The sequence below is a fragment of the Nuphar pumila genome, chromosome 11 (genome assembly GCF_984573655.1).
Source record: "Nuphar pumila chromosome 11, dmNupPumi1.hap1.1, whole genome shotgun sequence".
NCBI lineage: Eukaryota > Viridiplantae > Streptophyta > Magnoliopsida > Nymphaeales > Nymphaeaceae > Nuphar > Nuphar pumila.
In genome coordinates, this window is record NC_143259.1 from 18,521,305 (window position 1) to 18,542,975 (window position 21,671).

The window sequence follows — 21,671 nt, forward strand, 5'->3', positions numbered from 1 at the left end:
TGGTGCTCCTGCCGCCTGCCTGTCTCGGTTGGCAGAGGCAATGCCCCTGTCACCCTTTTTGGTCTTGCTGAGCTGGCAGGGGCTCGCCCTCCCTGCTGCCTCTTGACTTCTGGGAGGGCAGGGAATACCCCCCTGCCGCTCTTGACCCTCGGCACGCAGGGGGCCGGACACCCCCTGCAGCTCCCTGATTTTCGCCAGGCAGGGGACGAGGCCCCTGCCATTTGTGGGTGTATCTGGCAGGGGCCTCGACCCCTGCCGTCCCTTAATTCGTCAGGCAGGGGCTGGCCCCCCTGCCATTCCCCATTTTCGACAGGCAGGGGCTGGGGCCCTGCCATTTCCCCATTTTCATCAGGTAAGGGCCAAGGCCCTTACCATTCTTCTTGTGTCAGGCAGGGGCCGAGACCCCTGCCACTTTAATTTTAACGTTGCTGGCAGGGGCTCAGCCCCTGCCACTTTACGTTGCCGGCAAGGGCTCAGCCCCTGCCGCTTCGTTGTGTTCGGCAGGGGCTGCCGCCTTGGTGTTTTTGACAGAGGGCTCAGCCCCTGTCACCCCGCGACTGTCTGCAGGCAAGGGCTCGCCCCTTGTCGTTTTTCTGATTTCGGCCAGCAGGGGCACACCCCTGCTGCCTCTCTCTTTTCTTATAGGCAGGCTTGTTTTTCTACTTCTCCGCATAATAATTAACGTAGCACTGTTGTAGACCTCGCATTGGACCCCCGCTCTGGCTCCGCGGCCCGAGCCTCGTATCATCTACACGCGTAGACGCACGCAGCTGCACGACATCCCGAGGTAGGGGAAAGTCACACAAATAGTATGTATGAACAAAATAAAATAAGACTTCTGAGATAGAGTAGTTATTTGCATATTTGCGTATCTGAAGAAGTATTGGTTGGTCGAAGTTTTACTCTTTGTGATTCTTTTGAAATTTCATAATGTAAATTCATTGGTTTGACTCATTCTATAAAGAATCAAGTAGTTTAATTAGCATGCCTGTTTACGTGTGGGATTACTTAATTCATAATTGTCTATTCTGCATGCTTATTCCTTTAAAACTGCATACTTAAGGTAGACTTTGCGAATAGACTCAAAATCACAACAATTGCTATTGTAATCAAACCTTAAGGCATGTACGGTATGAATTCTATGTAAGATCATGGAGTATATTGAAGTGTGAAATCTACACTTTATTGTTTTGTTGTGATAATATCGGGCTCCACGAGCCAAGTGCTCAGAAAAGCAAAACATGTCATGTATGAACCAAAAGAATCATAAAACATTATATGTTGCCCTCTCATCATAGTCGTACCTCTAGGGAGGTACCACCGTACCTTTGGACAAGTACGTCCTATGTGGGTTACGATGGTTGGAGGATGAGGTTGTAGCAACCTCGATGAGTGCAATTAGCACAATGCTGTGATCACATAAATGGTGACCATTCGCCTTCACAGGCAAGATGCTCGAGTGGGTCTAATGGACCAGAGCATATAGGATGGGGCGGCGGTTAAGAAACCCTCGTCGTACCCATCCGATCTTCACGGTTTATCAAGGGAGAGGATGGATGGTACAAAGACTCCGATAGACAGGTTGTTAACAACCACCCCACGGGCAAAAGACTCGGTTTCCCCAGTCATCGGAGTTAGGGGAATTGAGATTACCATAAATTATCCTAGGTGGTAACTCCCAGGCACTTCTGCAGAAGTTGGATGCATCCATGGGCCACGAATGCCTTTGGGGATTTACTCTCTTGGTCACTGACCGTCCCCTTAGGAGTGGACTCAGTCAGCCATCCGGGTTAATGAAAACACCTGGCATAATAAACCCCCGGATCGGTCTCGGCTGTTTCTACGTTTCGCATTTGTGCGTACCCACAAGCCAGTTAATATCATAACTTAAAGAATATCTTCGTGAATAGTTGTAGATGACTGAACTTAAACTGCTTCAACTAACAGCTCTTTCACTTATTACATTTGTTAGAATAGACTACAATTGTTTTAATTGCTTAAATATCATAACTGCTTATCTCATGAATGTCCTGTTTTATTTTCATTCTACTTGTCTGTTCGTGCACCTACTGGTTTGTTATGAAACTGTCCCATTTCATGGGCAGGTGAGGAGTAGGACTTCACTGGCGGCCGATGGTGCGGTGCAACATGGATCAAGATTTATCTTATTTCTGCTGGCGGCTTGGCTCTGAGTTTTTTTTGGAGTTTTCTTTAGATTTATTGAACTTCGGGACAAAATGCTCATTTTGTAATAAACTGCAGATTTTTAAATCTATTGCCTTATTTCTTAAATTTCTTTTAAGTTGTTGTACATGTGAATGATGGTTTTTCAGCTAACGTACCCAAGATTGTTGACTTGTGTTCCTTTCTAAATGTCTTCCGCTGTCGTTTTTAAAAGTTTCAAACTTTAAATCTTTGAAAGGTTTTTCGATAAGGTTTTCGAAATCACTAGTCGAAATTTTGGGGCGTTACAGTAGGAGCTTATGGATCGATGATTCATTCGATCAAGTGTATCACATTGGGGTGCACCGATATTATTTGTGAAGATGAAAGACAAAACAATGAGATTGTGCATTGACTACATGATACACAATCAAGCTACCATCAAGAATAAATATCTGTTACCACATATAGAAGACATGTTCGACCAAATTCAAAAGGCAAAAGTATTTTCAAAGATTGACCTTATAACTGGTTATCATCAACTCATAATTAAGAATAGAGATATCTCAAAGACTATCTTTCGAATAAGGTATGAACATTATGAGTTCGTAGTGATGCCTTTCGGGCTCACTAATGCGCCAACAACCTTCATGGATCTCATGAACCGAGCGTTTCGACCATATGTGAATACATTTATGATTGTATTCATTAACGACATCCTGATCTATTTGGAGAATGTGAAGCAACATAAAAAAACACTTGAGGATCATATTAGGAGTCCTTAGAGAACATTAATTGTTCACTAAGTTTTCCAAATATGAATTTTGGCTCGAAGAAGTGATGTTTTGGGGTCACGTGATATCTAAGAATGGAGTATTCACAAATCCTATCAAGGTAGAAGCTGTACTAGATTGGATGCAGCCGAAGAACATCAACGACATTAGAAGTTTTCTTAGCTTAGCAGGTTACTACCGATGATTCATCTAAGACTTTTTGAGAATTGCCTTGCCTATGACCAAGCTTCTACACAAGGGAATTAAATTTGAATGGATGAATGAATAGGAAGAGAGTTTTCAGATCTTGGGGACAAAGCTCACAACAGTCCCTGTCCTAGCTTTGCCTTCGAGTTGAAGAGGATTTGTAGTATACATAGATGCCTCTGAAACAAGTTTAGGTTGTGTGTTGGTGCAGAACGATAAAGTTATAGCCTATGCATCACGACAAATAAAGACTCACGAATGAAACTATCCAACCCACGTTTTGGAGCTTGTAGCAGTGGTGTTCACACTGGAGCTTTGACAACACTACTTGTATGAAGATAAATTTGATGTCTTTTCGGACCACAAGAGTCTCAAATATCTTTGCTCTCAGAAGGAATTGAATATGAGACAATGACGATGATTAGAATTTATCAAATATTGTGAATTTACCTTATCCTAATACCCAAGAAAGGCAAATGTCGTAGCAAATGCACTTAGTCGCAATTTCGATAGTGTTCTGGTCAGTCTTATAATAAGTTGGAAGCTGGTATAAGATTTTATTACATGAAAACCATTTATAGATTGTCATGGACTTATCCAATTATTTGGTTTAACCATACAACCTGAGATTCTTTTGAGGATCATTGCGGAGCAAAAGCAAGACGTGCAATATGAAAGATTGAAAGCACGAACATTAGAAGAAGGTACATCTTTTTATATTGAAAATAATGGAAGTATCCGCATGAGAGGATGGCACTGGTACCAAATAACCCAGAGCTGAGACAAGAAATTCTCGACGAAGCCCATAAAACCAAGTACACCATCCATCCTGGAGGTACTAATATATTCAAGGATTTGCAACGTCACATATTGCTACATTATAAATAGGGTTATGATAATGTCTATCCTTAAAAAGACTCCATATAAGCTTTATGAGGGAAGAAAGGCCAATATTTTATATTTTAAATATTTTGGTTGTAAATGTTTTATTTTAAACAATGGTAAAAATAATTTGGACAAATCTGATTTCAAAAGTAATGAAGAAATATTTCTTAGATACTCCTTGTATTCTAAAGCTTATAGAATGTTTAATAAAAGAACTCGTTTGTTGAGAAATCGATTCATGTTATATTTAATGAATCTAACATCTATCTAAATGAAAACAATGTTGATAATGAGATATTGATTTTTGAAAGCAAGGACGAATGTGAAAACATGAACCAAGAAAATAATGCATAATCAAAGATAAACCTTCATTTAAAAGATTTGCAAGAGAAGAGAATCCAACAAAATGATCTTCCTAAAGAATGAAGGTATGTTAAGGATCATTCCAAAGAAAATATTCTTGGTAACCTAAATTAAGGGGTAATAACTTGACTTTATTTGAATAATATATGCAAGTTTCTTGGGTTGGTTTATCAAATAGAACCTAAATCAATTGACGTAGCACTTAATGATGAATCTTGGATAATAGCTATGCAATAAGATCTTAATTAATTTGAAATAAATGATGTTTGAGATTTAGATCCAAGGCCTAAAGATCATCGTGTTATTGAGATAAAATAAATATTTAAAAACAAACTTGATGAATCCGATGAAATTATTATAAATAAGGCTAAACTTGTTACTCAAGGATATAACCAAGAAGAATAAATTAACTTTGATGAAATTTACATTCAAGTAGCTAGATTAGATGCAATTAGGATGTTATTAACATTTGCATGTATCATTGACTTTAAATGATATCAAATGGATGTCAAAAATGCCTTCTTGAATGAATTTATCAAAGAAAAAGTTTATGCGGAACGACCTCAGGATTTTAAGATCCTCATTTCTCAAACTACGTGTTCAAATTAAATAAAGCTCTTTATGGATTAAAACAAGCCCCTCATGCTTGGTATGAGATGCTTATTACATTTTTGATAAATCAAAGTTTTACAAAAGGTCAGGTGATACTATACTTTTCATCAAAATGAATGCGAATGACATTTTAATAGGTCATATATATGTAGATGATATTATTTTCGATGCTACTAATGACTCTACGAGTATAGAATTTTCTAAGCTTATGCAAAAAGAATTTGAGATGAGTTTCTTCCTTGGGCTTCATATTAAACAAAGCAAAGAAAGAATCATTATTAATCAAACCAAGTACACAAGTGAGTTACTTAATGAGTTGCATAACTCAACTCCTATGTCTATTTCAACAAAATTAGAAAACTCCCATGTATACCTAAGTTAACACCTTGGGAGCCTCTCTAAACCATCCCGCAACCCGAACACCCAAAACTGCACCTACTGGGTAAGTATTGTCCACATACCGGGGCAATTCTAACTTTCAGAATCGACCTACACCTATCCCAATGTCCCAACCTCTCTTGATATCTCCTTTCATGTTCGTAAAACCCCCCCTTAATTTAACCAAGTCGTGGTTGAACCATTGACCCAACCTTTAAGCTGTAGAACCCAGCTACAAAAAACATGCCTACCAAATTTAGCCATTTGATCATATTTGGTGTCTATTACACATTTTTTTCAGCCTTTCCACGTGTTTCAAACCACAACCAACTATTATAGGCCTCTGCACACATTCCTAAGTAGATTATAGAGCCTTTGGTTCAGATTCAAATCCATCAGATCTCTGTTCACGAACATCCAAACCGTCGTTTCTCATCTATAACTTAGGGCGAGTTTGTGCTGACCAACTTTAGAAGGCCATATATCCTCAACCACTCTTTCAATTTGAGTTATTCTTGGTGCATTGGAAAGCTATTAATTATGAGCATCCTTTGAGCCTAATTGTGCCCAAAGACTGGACCAAGGTCTAAATTTTGTTGAACATAACTGCACCACTATCTTAAGGCTAGGCACAACCCATAACCCACAGGTCCCGACATAGAAATTGCATGCCTGAAATTCAGGATGCGACAAAATTGAGCTTGGTATTGCATTTAATCCAAATTCAATAAATTATTTTTGAACATGGATCTTTAAAATAAGCTCCAAATGTGTATTCTAAATCAGATCCGAATTTACTAAATCAGATTATTTTCTTATTCAGATTGGATTCAAATCAATAATTTGCACCGGACCTATGTTTAAAATTGGGGTCACCTTACAACATTTTACATAAAAAGCCTGCTTTCATCCTTCTTTTTCTTCCCGGATCCAGAATGGACATTCACGTTTCCAGAATCCAGACTCCACCCGACTTTATTGGACCGGACTGGTATCCGGATCCGTCGTACAGAATTCGGTTTTGGATCAAACGTAATCCGATATGTATCCGACGAGTTTACACTCCAGAATCCCAGATCGCGTGCGCACCATTCCATTTCTATTCAGTTCCTGTTCGAAAGAAAACAGAGAAAGGGAAATAAAAGAAAAGAGAGAGAGAGGAGTGACGATGGCTCGCTGCATCTGCGCGCGCGGTTCCCTTCATCTCTTGCCATTTAGGGAAATGTATGCCCTAATTCCTCCCCTTTCTCCCTTCGGAACCAAACTTTCGTTTTCTCCTCAAACCCTAAACCTTAAAAGACCCCTTCATCTCCCTCGCAGAACCACCAGGCGTGGAGTTTCCACGGAGAATCCGATCCAGGAGGCGTCTCCACTCTTAGGTACTTTTTAGGCTCTTATTTTTTTTCTTTACAATGGGCCGGATAGGATTGGTATTGGTAGTTAAGGTCCATAGTGTGGAAGGAGTGATTTTTTTTGCAAAAGTCTTAGGATAAAGGTATTTTCATCATTATCCTAGAAATTATGTTTAAGGAAGCACATTTGCCTTGTGAAGACGATGGGGATTTTTTTTTCAAGTTGAGGCTTTGTTAACAGTTGGTCACTTTACTTCAATACATGTGGAATGCTCAAGTGAGTTTTGCAGCGTCTAAAGGTGGAGTCATGTCTGTACCGAATGGCTTATTCGAGAATCTTGGCCATGGAGATGTGTTCCATCATGAATTTTAATATATATATATATATATATATATATATATATATATATATATATATATATATATATATATATATATATATAGAGAGAGAGAGAGAGAGAGAGAGAGAGAGAGAGAGAGAGAGAGAGAGAGAGAGAGAGAGAGAGAGAGAGAGATCAGTTTATAAGTTAAAATACACAAAAGTTCATAACTTCATATTATTGCAAAGTTCATTAGCTATGACGGTAGGATGGTGGTTATTGTTGTTTCTCAGTTTATTGCTTCATCTACATCTACATCTACAAATAGTTGTTGTCGCTCAGACACTATTTGTTGTATATTTTGGTTGATAGTAGAATGCAATTCAATTCCTTGCATGTTCAACCAGAATTATTGTAAAATTTCTTTTTGCAGGTCCTTGTAGAAATCATTTCTCCGTACGTGCTCTGGTGGTGGTGTATAAAGAATGCTTGGCTCATTCTTACCTCTCACATTGTTTTTTTGCTTGAAATTTGCAGTGAATCTTTATTTCCTTTTTTTCTCATAGATTCGAGGGCTGTGGATGCTTTAATGGGATACATTATGGGCAAGTGTAGGGCAACTGAGGTGGCTCATTTGTAGGTACAAATTTCCACTTGCTTTCATCATTTCTGTTCAAAGTCATGGTTAATGATGTTAGCTTGAATATTTGGTTCAAATGTGGATTTTCTAGATGCTACAGATTGCCTTTGATATACTATGTTCTCTTTTCTCCTTTTTGGGTTGTCAAGCGCAGCATAGTCCTTTGTGGTATTCAGAAAATGTGATCTAGTTAATAAAACTTTTTTCTTTTGCTTGGATAATGGAGAACCTTGGCCAGGGGTTTGCATAACTTTGAATGAAAATGCTAAGACTTTTTATGGGAATAGACATACATGGATTTAGTTGTCTAGATCATGCGATTTTTGGGGAAAAAAGAGAGAAGGATTTGATAAAGTTTCTACCAAATACAAATTTCTATTGGTGGTGAAAAGAAGGGGCAAAATGTAGTCAGTTACTTTCAGTTTTTCTTGACCTCACAATACGTGGAGGAAGAAGTGGTATTTTTGGGAGTTGGATATTTCTCTTGAAGAAAGACGCAAGTCGAACTCAATAATTACATGAGCAATGTGAGCACTTTCCTGGTTGTCTTTCTGGCATGCGGACTACCTGTTACGTAGCTCCTATGTTCAGCTGGGAGAAATTATGTTGCTTTTTTGTTTTCCGAAGCTGTGGAAGATATCTTTTAGACTCATAATCAGGATGATATTTGCAAAATCTGTCTCTATATGCATGTTTGAGGGAAAAAGAGCTTTAGTAATAAAAATAGTTGATTATGCTCATCGCTAAACTGAGAAATTCGTTCGAAAGAGTTTGATGGCTTGGGAATATTGGTTCTGATAATTGCATGATTAATAGTATTTCTAACATAAATATCTAACAGGTGACTGATATATTGGTCGATCAAGTTGTAGTTAAAAACTAATTAATAATCAATATACATGAAAATATTTCTAGGAATCCACTTCTTCATGGGAAAGACATAACATAGATAGTTCATGGCTTCACTTCATTGAGGGGAAAGTTGGAAACAAGGATGACTTATTAGAATCAACTAGATATAATTTGCTGACCTCTGATCACCATCAATGTGTATGATGATACCCTATCTTTTTTTATCTCTAATCAATTGTCCCTTCTTAGTTGAACTTTTAGCATGACATCAACCGCTAAGGAGATGGTGCATTCTGAAGTCCCCACACTTGTTATTTTTGAGGTCTTCTGTCATGAGATATCATGACCTTTTAATTGAGTAGATCTTTGATTTAACTGAAAATGGTTTTGGAATTTTCCACAGGCCAATTGGACAAGGATGAAAAAGAAAGAGGGCATAAAATAGTCTTATTGAGTCTATACGAGTGTCAGTCAGTTAAACCTTTGATAGAGCCTTCATTTACATTCTATGTTACCTGGATAGTGGACTGATATGAATGTTGATGCCAGGCACAAGTATGCAATTTTTGACATGCTGAACCCTGAATATATATATATATATATATATATATATATATATATATAGAGAGAGAGAGAGAGAGAGAGAGAGAGAGAGAGAGAGAGAGAGAGAGAGAGAGAGGTTCAAAATCTACAGGCAATGATAATCAATGGCGTTCCTTCTCTAATGATTGAGTTTTTCATCTATCGGATTTACATATTGTATTTTTATCATTCATTTAGTAAGTGAATTTTCAATGTCTAGATGCATTTTTGAAAGTGCTAAAAATCAATGACCCACGTTTTGAAAGTTTTAAATGCATTGTGAGCCATCAATTTTTCATGTTTTGAAAAACTTGCCTATATATCGTAAAGTCTTCATGTAAAACATATTTCTTACTAAATAAAGTATAAAGAACAAATATATGAGGTCCAATCGATGAGATGCTCAAGCATTGGAGAAAGGGAGGCATCGAGTCGTCATTGGTTGTAGATTTTGGACCTTCCTTTGGTTGGATGGTCCCTCTTCCCTCTCTCTCTCTCTCTCTCTATATATATATATATATAGTGGTCTAGTCTCCTGTCCTCACCTTCAAAAATCGTACTTAAAGATGTTTTTCAGCAAATATGACCATATGAATGCGATCTCCATAGTTGAAAACCTATAGACAGACTCTTGGATCAAATTTTTTTAGTGTGTAGATATGATTTTGTAATGTAGAAAATTTCAGAACCATTGATTTTTAGATACTTGTAAAATCCTATTTACATAAAAAAACTTGACCTTGGAGTCTGTTTGTAGGTTTTCAACTATGATCACATCTGTGTGGTTAAATTCTCTGAAAAACATCTTTAAATATGATTTTTTAAGGTGAGGACAGGTGGGTGGACCATCTCTCTCCTCTCTCTTTCTGTATATATACATACATGCATGATTGTTTCTATGTTCCTATCTAGAGCTAAAATTTCTCTCACTTTAAAATCTTGTGTCTCTTCTCATGGTTCTTGAATCATTTTGTCTCCCTATTTTTCTTCTTTTTCTATCTTTTGAGTTCGTAAACTCATGGACGAGTAATCTTACCTATTGTTGCTATGGCAGGCTCTTGTACAACATGCCCATACAATTATAGCTGAAAATTTTAAATTCCTATGGTAATTTTCTGCATAGTTACTGGGAAATGAAATGGATACAAGAAGCAACGTGCAAAGCAGAAGTGAGGAAGCTAGTGTTAAAACTAGTATGCAGAGGGAAGAGAGGTACGCTTGTGAAGTGATATGGAAGCACATGAAAAACGAAAAAACATACACACACAGAGCAAGCAATATGGGGTGGGTGCCAAACTAATAAGAAATGACATGAAAATGAGTTGAAAACTATATAAAATCAACATACAAGCTTGTTTAAAAAAAAAGAGGGAGAAGAAGCAAACAAAAAATGTTAAGCGAAGGGAGAAGTAACTTCCCATTAAAGAGAAGCGAGTTTTCCATATTTCGAAATTGGGCTTCTCAAAGTTTTCCCTCATTTCAAGGAAGCGTGGAGTTTCCCTCTTCAGAAGCGCATTTTTGCAAAAGCGTGCTTCCCCATGTAGCAATAAGCTTCTAGTAATTATGGTTTTCTGTGACTCCACACAGACCTGATGTAAGCCTTGCATTACTTACAGTTTCTTTTGAATATTCAATACATGTCTATCAACATCAAATGCATGTGTCATACAACTGTAAATGCCCAACCCTAGCCAGAAGTCAAGCCTATCTGGTGAGTACGAGGCTTAGGTATTTCACTTTGTCCAAGCCTAGCCAGGGGTCAAGCTACCTGGACATAGTTGGAGTAAACTTCATATGTTCCCAATGAGAGAGAGAGAGAGAGAGAGAGAGAGAGAGAGAGAGAGAGAGAGAGAGAGAGAGAGAGAGAGAGAGAGAGAGAGAGAGAGAGAGAGAGAGAGAGAGAACTTTAATTCATAAGCTGCTAGGGTTGCCCACTTATTCGGATCCGGGTCACCATATGTCGGGCCTCGGATCTCAACCCCACACACTAAACCAAATAGCAAAAAGACCAAAAAAGACGATGAAATGACCCAAGGTCGTGGGCATCCATGTGCTTAGCCGAGTGAGGGCACCCCTAGGCTGTGCACAGGTGTGCATTTGCGTGGGCCGTATCAGCTCCACCACACTTCCTATCTACTTGCCCACAAGGGGAGAAAAGTGGGAGAATCTTCCACAAATTGTCCTCCCATACCCAAGTAGCTTCCCCAAGTCTTCCTTGATCCCACTCAACAAGATACTTCCTCCACTTTCGCCCAACTTGCTCTAATCTCTTCATTTTGAGCACCTTAAGGGGTCGGGGTGCTCTCTCAACCTGGGCTTCCACCTCTAGCATAGGAGGCCAAGGGGGTTGTGGGGCAACTTGAGCTGGTACGCCGATTTGCCAAGCCTCTCATGTATTTGGTAAGATCCGTAGTACTTGGGCAAAAGCTTCCAAACAATGACTTTTGCCCCTTAGGTAACCTCTTGAGGAGTACCCAATCACCCACTTGGAACTCCCGATCGCTTCTGCCCTTGTTGTAGATTTGTTTCATTCGTTGCTGGGCTTTGGCGATGTTCCTCTTGAGGAGGCACATCGTCTCATCTCTAGAACGCAATCACTTGTCTTCCTCATTCACTAAAGAACTTCCATGCTCGTAAGTGAGCCAACTAGGGGGCGGCTGCTCGTAAAAAGCCTTATAGGGAGACATTCCGAGGGAGGAATGGTGGCTTGTGTGTAAGCATATTGAGCCTAAGCCAAATATTTGCTCCACTTCTTGGGGCATTCACTTGCATAGCACCGTAAATACATCTCCAACGTCCGATTGATGACCTCTGTTTGGCCATCCATTTGGGGATGGTTGGCCGAGGTATAACACATCTGAGTCTCCACGAGAGTGAAGTACTCTCTCTAAAAGCCGCTAACAAAGGTGGGATATCAATTGCATACAATGGTGCATGGCACCCCGTAGGGTTTTCCCACATTCTCCATGAATGCCTCTGCAACCATTTTCACCGTATAAGTCTTGGGCAAGCTTATGAAGTGTGCATACTTGGTGAATCGGTCCACCACCACATATATCACCTTCTTCTGGGAGTCGGGGAGTGATTCTACAAAATCCATGGAAATCTCCACCCAAGCCTTTTTTGGAATAGGCAAGGGGCTAAGATGACTAAGAGGCTTGGTGGCCTCGTATTTGTTACTTTGGCACTTTTGCATTTGGCACTTTTGCATGTATTCCCTCACATCTCGCTTCATCCCTCGCCAATAGAAATGGGATTTGACCTTCAAATAGGTCTTAGACATCGCCATATGGTCGGCCATGGGAGAGTCATGGAACTCTCTCATCAACTTTGATATCAACTCAAAGTCTTGTGGCACCCAAACATGCCCCTTGTAGAGAACAAGGTCTCCTTGCACCAAATGGTGCAGATGCAAACTAGAAGATTGCTAACTTAAGTGAGTATCGAGTCAACTGGTCTCTAGCATGGCCATAGCCGAGCGTTGGAAGCTGAGGATTGGTACCTTTTGGCTTCCTTTTGGAGAGCTGATGATCACCCTTGATGAGACCATCCATCTTCTAAGATTACTATGCCCCGACCCTGAGGTTCTCGTTGAGAGGAAAAATTTCCTCAACGAGGATAGTTATGACTTTAGGGCCTCAATGCACGACTTGGTTGGCTCTACTCATTGGTCGATCTATCATATCTAAGGTCATTCTTACATTAGCTTGGCCAACATTCGAGGTGTTTGGATGCATCATAAGCTGTCCATCAACCTTATGGAACCTCGAGAGAGCATCAATTACCACATTTCCTTCCCTTTCTTGTATTGAAGTTTGAAATCCTATCCGAGTAGCTTGGCCAGCCACTTTTACTATATAGGGGTAGAGATTCGTTGTTGCATTAAGTAATTGAGGCTTTTATGATCAATCTTGACCACAAAATGACACCCCAAGAAATAGGGCCACCACTTCTCGATGGCATGCACAATGGTCATCATCTCCTTGTCATATGTCGATAGGCCTCTCTTTGCGCTTGGAATGACTTTGCTCAAGAAGGCACTGGGATGGCCCTCTTGTATGAGCACAACCCCTATCCCGACATCACATGCAGCTGTTTCCACCTCGAACTCCTTGGAGAAGTCCTACAATGCAAGGATGGGCACCTATGTAGTCAAAGCGCTAGGCATTGCCCAGTTGGTAGACCCCTAAAAAGACTAGTCAAGTAATAGGCGGGACTAGTCGGTACCCCAATTAAAATATAAAAAAGTTCACAAAATATACATAAAAACATGTTAAATTTTTTTACAAACAAGATGTTTTAATTACACAAGTACAAAATTACACATGCTTTCACAAAATATATTAATATACATAACCAGAATATATATATATATATATATATATATATATATATATATATATATATATATATATATATATTTCAATTATTCGCAACATATTCAGTATAATCAACAAAATATGCTTTCAACCTTTCATAGAAGCACAATAACACATAGATATATAAATAACATATTACATAATTCATAATACTAAACATGCTTTCGGGCTTTTATAGAAAAAATCATTAGAAACAAAGTAACACACACATATATATATATATATATATATAAAATATAATAAATTAAAATTAATTGTACATGTTTTTAATGTTTCACATAAAAAATCCTACAAGCAAAGTAGCACACACACACATATATATATAATAACTAAACATGTTTTCATGATTTCACATAACAAGTCACACAAACACACACACACACATATATATATATATACACAAAAATCAACAAAATATATAATAATAATAAATTACTAAACTACCCTCGGGCCTAGGCGGATGAAGCTTAGCCACTGACTCCACGCCTTAGTCGGCAAAATTGGTACTTTTTAAGGTACCCCACCTAGGAATTGCAAAGCCTAGGCATTTTACTTACGCCTAGATCGACTAGGTGAGCTAGTTGGCGCCTAGTCAGGGTTTTTTGACTACATAGACTGGTACCTCACTCATGGCCCGCTTAAGCTCTTCGAAGGCTTTGTCGGCTTGAGGGGTCCATGCAAATAACCCGTTCTTTAACATGGCAATGAGGGGGGAAGCAATACAACCATATGTTATCATTGCAAAATTTTACTTTTGCAAGTCAAACTGACCTTTGAAAAATATTTTGAAAATAACTCGCCTCTATTTTAAAATGCAGGATAATTCCGAAGAATGGGACTCGCCTGTCGGTACGAGGTTCAACCGTTCTTGGCGCCATAACCAAGGGTAATCGAACAAAGGATCAATCATGTGCTTTGCTTTGTTCAACTATCTAAATCGATGTTCTATTTCCTAAATGCACAAAGAATTAGGCATGTGCTATGAAATTCTGAAAAAATACAGATTGAAAAAACATGATGTTTGCTTCAGAAATTTGAAATACTTGGAAAAGAGGATGATTGGAAAATCGTGAATCACATTGGAAAATGCTTTTTGAAGAAAAGGAAAATCGATTTATGAAGAAAAGTCAGATGTTTTGAGAAAATCGATTTTGAGAAAATTCAGGATAACTTGGAGAAAATCGATTTTTCTGAGATGATTTTATGAATTGATCAAAAGAATGGGCGTGTAGCCCTGTGAAATCTTTTTATGATGTAATCTAACTTAGATGAATGAATGAATGCAATTTGAGGAAATCCTCTGAAAAAGGAAGTTCATGTGCCTTATAGAATTTCAATGGAATAAGTTCGCCTCATATCCCTGACTATGGAGACAGATACAACAACAACAACAACAACAACAACAACAACTACACCTTCATCCCAAAACAATTGGGGTCAGCGATATGAACCAAAAAAGAAAATCATTCTGGGTCTTCCACATGAATCCTTCTCCTCCAATCATTTATATCCAATGCCATGTCCTTGGTGAGGTTCAAAGCATTCATATCCTTTCCTATCACCTCCATCCATGTCTTCCTAGGCCTACCCCGACCTCTTTTAACTAATATATTTTCCCAATTCTCCATCCTTCTAACTGGAGCATCATTAGGCCTTCGCCGAATATGTCCAAACCACCGTAAATGATTCTCTCTCATCTTATTTTCAATGGGTGCAACGCCTACTTTCTTACGTATCTCCTTGTTCCAAATCTTATCTTTTATTGTATTTCCACACATCCATCTCAGCATACGCATCTCAGCTACACTCATTTTTTGAATATGATGTCTCTTGGCAGCCCAACATTCCGTACCATATAACCCATTTGGTTCTAAAAGGAGAAAAATATTTAGAAAACCTTGAAATATGCAATGGTTTTTGAAGATAGCCTAAGAGTGTAGGTCGATTGTGGCTTAGAAAAAGATGATAAATCTGGGTTTCGTTCGTATTCTGACTATGGCCACAAATACGAAACCCATCGAGTTTATCAACTCCTTAGAAGCTAGTGCTTGTGCCATTCGTGTAGACCATGGTGAATTTGAAATATGCATGAATCATCATCCATCACACATTAACATTATTGAAAAATAAAACTATATGCAATGTAATCTTATTTTAACCAGGAATTTAAATTCTTATTTCAATGTTTTTACAATTTACATCAATAATAAATTGAAATAAAGAAAAGAAAAATAAAGAAAATATAGTCTTGAATGTCCCTTCAAAACTAGCAAACTTGTTAGTGAAGATATGTCGACTTTTCAGGATTTATTCAGCAATATATGGAAATTGCTGAATTTATCCGGATATAAGCCTTTTCTCATGTTTCTCTGAGATAAATATAATAAAAAATGATATAAAATTAAATAAATAATAAAAGAAAACAACTTTGAAATCCGGAATTTCAGGAAAAATGATAAAAATCCCCCTGAAAACAAGACTATTGCCTTAAAATCAGGGTTTTCAGAAAAGATTTTTGTAAAAATTTTGATTTAAAGATCAAACAAATTCAAATCAACACCAAATCGGGTATGAAGCACCCTAACATGATTATAAACATGATCAAACCCTAAAAATATCAAACTTTTCATAAAAAAATCGGAATATCATGAAGATAACAATTTTTGCTCGTTAAAATAGAATCGAAGAATAGGATTTTTGGTATTATTTTGATATGAAAATTAAATAAAAACATGAAATATGCAATTTCACCCGCGGGCACGTACCTATCACAATGTCAGACCCGAATCAGGGATCAAACCACCATAGCAATTAATAAAAATTTACAGAGAGATGCTAGACAGATAAACAAAAATTTTCCTTTTTACAGATCAGAAAAATCATCTTCGGTTAGGGAGATATCATTCTGACAATATACGCTTGATTTCAGCTTATATGTAACGAGTTGAAATAAAGACATCCGGTTTCGGGTACAGGGAAATACATCAAACTGTGTTAAAAAATTATAAAATTTTATCAGATGACAGTAAACACGCAGATGAAGATACTCCTTTTTACAGATCATCGATCGGATCTCCGGTTAGGGAGATACGATCTACGCAAGTCGATCTAGGGTTTAGACAATGCATAATGGGCTCTTTAAAACCGATTCTGATTTCTGACAGAGGAAAAATAGCAAACAGATATATAAAAATCTGAAAATTTTACAGAGAATAATAGACATGATAACGAACACGCTGCAACTTATGGATTGTTGATCGGATCTCCGATGAGGGAGATATTGCCTCGGCAAGTCGTTCCCAAATCCACATAGCGATTTCACAGTTAAAAAAACATACTTCAGTTTTAGATTTTTTTGACAGGGTTACAAAACCCAAAATAATCTGATTTTTTTTATAGGAAATCACTGACAAACGCATGGATTGACCCTAAAAAAATCATATTTTTTTGACAGAAAATCAAACATGAAATAACATCGTTCTCGCGTGCCCGGGATCGAAATTAACAGATTATCGACAATGCATAAATAACCTATTCTAAACATGAAAAATAATAAAGAAAAAACTACAAATAATATAATGAATTTGGATTTGATGCTTGAGCACATAAAATAAACATTAATATGAAAAAATTAGGGAGAGCATGGTTAGAATTTGATATAGCCATTAAAAGAGGGATTCGATCATCGAACGGTCGAATCTCGATCTTTTTCAGGTGTTTAATATAATGAGCATGATGTCAACGATTTTGATGAATCAAAAAGATGAAAAGAGACATGGATGATCAATGGATCATGATATCAAATCGTGGAGCATGAATCTTGAATAAAAAAACGAAAAGGGGTCATGCATAGGGGTGACAATGGTGAAGACGCGAAGAAAATAAATAAAAAAATAAAACAAGTAAAAGAAGCGGAAGATGAACTTACCTTGGGGTTGCAACAATGGAGAAAGGAGGAAGGGTGGAGGAGAGGAGAGCACCACGAAATTTGGGAGAGAGAGAGAGTGAGAAAAACATTTTGACCCCCTAGAGTCCCCTATTTATAGTTTTTCAAAACCTCCTTAATTAGGGTTAATTAAGGAGTTTTTATTTTTTAAAACTCTTTCTAATTAAATCAATTAAGAGGGGCAATTTTTCCAGCAGGGTTTGACTTTTCAACCTTCCCAATTGGTCTCTAATTAACCTAATTGATCTTTTAAAAATATCTCAAATGTGGCGCCACCTAGGTGGGCCCACATTTGGTTTTTAAAACCCTTAAAAAAAGTTAAAAACACTAAAGTGAAAATAGATTTTTAAAATCAATTTTGACTCTTTTAAACTTCTAACCTAACTAGAACATTGACTAATCCTATGTTAACCAAAATATTTTCAAATGTGGCGTCACCTAGTGTGGGCCCCACTTGTTTTTTCAGAAAATGATTTTAAAAACCTGAAAATAAAGGGGTTAAAAACAAGATTTTCAAAAAGAGTTTAAAACAAAAAATGAAAATCAAAATTCTAAATCCTCTAGAGTCCTAAATGAATTAAAAATCTCTCGGATGTGGCGCCAGGTGTGTGGGCCCCACATCTGAGTTTTTGAAAAGGTTAAAATAAAGGTTAAAAAAAGATTTTGAAACAAATGAGAATAAAAGCGAAGGAGAAAATTAGAGAAAATTAGAGTCCTAAACCAATTGAAACTCCTGACTAGAGTCCTAAAATTTTGAAACTCTTAAATTTTAGTTTTTAAAAGAAAAACAAAGAGATTTTGAAAGATCTTCTCAGAAGTTAGTAAAAATGAACAAAAGATGAAACCAGGGTTAGAGTCCTAATCAATTGGGACTCTAGGATAAAGTGTCAGAATTTTGAAACCCTGAGAATTGGGTTTGTTTTCGAAAAATAAGTGAAATAAAAGTAAAAAGAGGAAATCAGAGTAGAGTTCTGGATTGATTGAAACTGTGGGGTAGAGGCCTAAAATTTTGAAACTCTACAATGAAGTCCTGGAATTTTGAAATTCGATTGTTTGAAAGATCAATAAAGAAGTTTTTGAAAGATTTTCTCAAAAAATGAAGTTAGGGTTAGAGTCCTGATCCAACCGAAACTCTGGAACAAAGTTCTGATCCGACTAAAACTCTAAAATTTTGACTTCTTTCGAAGGATTTGGAAAGATTTTCTCAAAAACATGTGAAAATAGAGATGAAAGATAGAGTCCTAATCCGACTGAAACTCTGTGATAGAGTCTTAGTTTGACTGAAATTCTAAAATTTTGTCTTTTGAAAGTCAAATGAGAAGGTTTTTGAAAACAAGTGAAAAACAAGAATAAACGATGAATTGGGATAAAGTCCTAATCTGACTAAAACTCTAAAATTTTGGGCCAAAATAAAATATTTTGAAAGATTTTCTTGGAAATAGGTAAAAATATCAGTGAAAGAGAGTCCTAATCCGACTGAAACTCTGAGATAGAGTCCTAGTCCGACTGAAACTCTGAGATTTTGGCCAAAATGAAAGAAATTGACGAGGGATAGGACTACCTCTGACTTAAAACCAAAATAAAATTTTGAAAAAGGTTTGAAGAGATAAAAAGACAGAGTCCTAAATCAACTAAAAGTCTGAAATTTGAGAAATGAAGGAATCCAGAAGCGACACCACCTTGATGGGTCTCATATGAGAATTGAGATCAATTAAAAATTGAGTTTAAAATGAATCCAGATCGCTTTTCTAAGGAAAATATTTTTAAATAAAGAAATATAAGATCCTGGGGGTTGACAAATTGCAAATATCGATCTAAAAACCCAGGTTTTTTGAAATTTATTTCGAAATAGGGTTTTAAAATCAAATTTGGATTTGAAGATTTTGAAAAACCAGAGTGCTGGATCTCGAAAATGACATGCAATGTGATGAGATAACATGAAATGACACGAAATGATGATATGAGATGATATGAAATGAGATGCAAAAAGCAAACCCTCAACGAGAGATTTGAAATCCCGGACCTCTGGCAGAGACAAAGAATTGAACATTTCTGTTCGAAGGCAAAAATTGATGATTGAAATTGAGATTAAATTTTGAAGTATTTGAATTTGGGGCAAAATTTGGGCTCTGGATGGCCCTGGATCAGATGTCGACCAACTAGAGAGCGGGTCCCAGTGGCAAGAGGAAAGGCTTTGTGAGCGAAGCTGGAAAATTTGGGGTATTTACACCATACGACCTTATAAACCTCCTATAGTACCCCGTGAGACCCAAAAAACCCCTTAGAGACTGAATGGACTGGGGCTTGGACCAACTCAACATGTCCTTTGCTTTATCAAGATCGGTGGTCACACCTTTTCCGTTGTAATGTGACCCAAATATGAAACATTATGTTATCCAAAATTATACAAGTTGTGGTCCCCAAGCACCCCAAGTGCATACGAGACATGCCCCACATGATCCTCTAGACTCTTAGAGTATACTAAGATGTAAAAATAGACAAGTACAAACTTGCATAGCACTTGTTAGAAGAGGTCGTTCATGAGCCTTTGAAATGTCGCGAGTGCGTTAGTCAAGCCAAAGGGCATGACTAAGAACTCAAAATGACCATTATGGGTATGGAAGGCCATCTTCTCTATATCTTGCTCCGACATTCGGATTTCGTGATATCCGACAGAGAGATCCAACTTGGTGAAGATTGTGGATTCATGAAGCTCATTGAGCAATTCATCGATCATTGTTATTGGATGCTTGTCCTTAACTGTGATCGCATTGAGCGCTCGATAATCCACACAAAACCGCCATGTCTCTTCCTTTTTCCTCACGAGAAGCACGGGTTAGGAGAAGGGGTTAGTGCTTAGGCGAATAATGCCACCTCGTAACATTTCCCCTGTAGCTTCTCTATCTCAGCCTTTTGCCCGTGTGCGTAGCGATAGGGCATCATATACATGAATCCACTTTCCGGTGCCAATACCACATGATGATCTTGTGAACGATATGGTGGCAGCTCCTTCGGCTCTCCAAATACATCAAAAACCCTTCTAACACCGGTTGGAGTTTGGGGAAAACAGACTCATGTTTTCCATGTTCAGGTGGGGCAACTGGTTGTATCACTAGCCATGTTGCCTCACCCGACCCCTTAAAAAGCTTGAGGGCTCCCTGTTAAAATATGTAATCTCATATAATATCTCATATGTAATCTCGTAGACATGTAATGTTTTATCTCCTTTCTAGTTAGGATTTTTCGTTTAATTAATTCTAGTTAAAATACAACTAGAATTAGCCAAACCAGTCCATCATTGGACTGATTTGGCCTTTACCTTTTTGACTAGTCAAAAAGATACCTTTTTGACCAAGTCAAAAAGGTAAATCCAAAAAGAGTTGTTGGACTCCCCAACAACTCTATTAGAGCCGTTGGAGAGTCCAACAGCTCTCTTAAGGCTTCTCTCTACCTCTCTATAAATATGGGGCTATTCCCCTTGTAAATACTTACTCTTGTTTTGGGTTTTTATCTCAAATCAATAAAATTGTTTATTTTTCATTTTTATACCCGTTTCGGGTTGTGTGTATTCTTAAGTTCTCTTTGTGAACCTTTGTGGTTCTTATGATGTATTTGTGAGAACTTGTTGAGAGACATTTGTTGTAGCGTATTTTTCACTTTCTTACATGGTATCAGAGCAAGGTCGTTGGACGTGTATTGGGAAGCGTGCCATGCAACTACTCTTCAAGAAAGTGAAGTCTCTTTGAAGGAGTGCTCGTGTGTAGCCTTGAAGGGCGTGGAAGGCTACTTATTTTCGATCTTTGTGGTTAAAATATTCCTCTTCCCACTTGCTTTTCTTCTTCCCCTCTCATTCCCAAGCTTGTAAAATGGATGACAATGATAATGTCACCATTAAGTCCATAAAACTCAACGATTCAAACTATGTAACATGGGCTTCAATCATGAAGCATCTTATTTGGGGAAAGGGTCTATGGGGCTTAGTTGATGGAACCGATAAAGAACCTAAACTAACGCTCACTAAAGAAGAAGGTGGAAGAGAAGTACCTCATTGGAGGTGGAAAAAACTAAGGCCATCTCTACATATGAAAAGGAATGGAAAGAATGGAGAATGGGTCACGCCAAGATCATGTCTTGGCTAATTTCTAGTGTAGACATAAAGAAGTGTTCAAGTCTCGCAAAATTTGAACATGCTAATGATGCGTGGGAATATCTTAAGAGA

At 37.8% G+C, this 21,671-nt stretch overlaps 1 protein-coding gene across 1 annotated transcript in view; it reads left to right on the forward strand.

The window, feature by feature from the left end:
• The first annotated feature begins 6,549 nt into the window (after positions 1–6,549).
• Positions 6,550–21,671, forward strand: part of LOC149822138 (S-adenosyl-L-methionine-dependent methyltransferases superfamily protein) — a 35,617-nt gene continuing 20,495 nt past the window's right edge. Inside the window, exons 1-3 of the mRNA XM_089980223.1 lie at positions 6,550–6,605; positions 6,702–6,760; positions 7,620–7,689. Of these exons, the coding sequence (XP_089836349.1) occupies positions 6,550–6,605; positions 6,702–6,760; positions 7,620–7,689 (185 nt within the window). The remainder of the gene's footprint in view (positions 6,606–6,701; positions 6,761–7,619; positions 7,690–21,671) is intronic.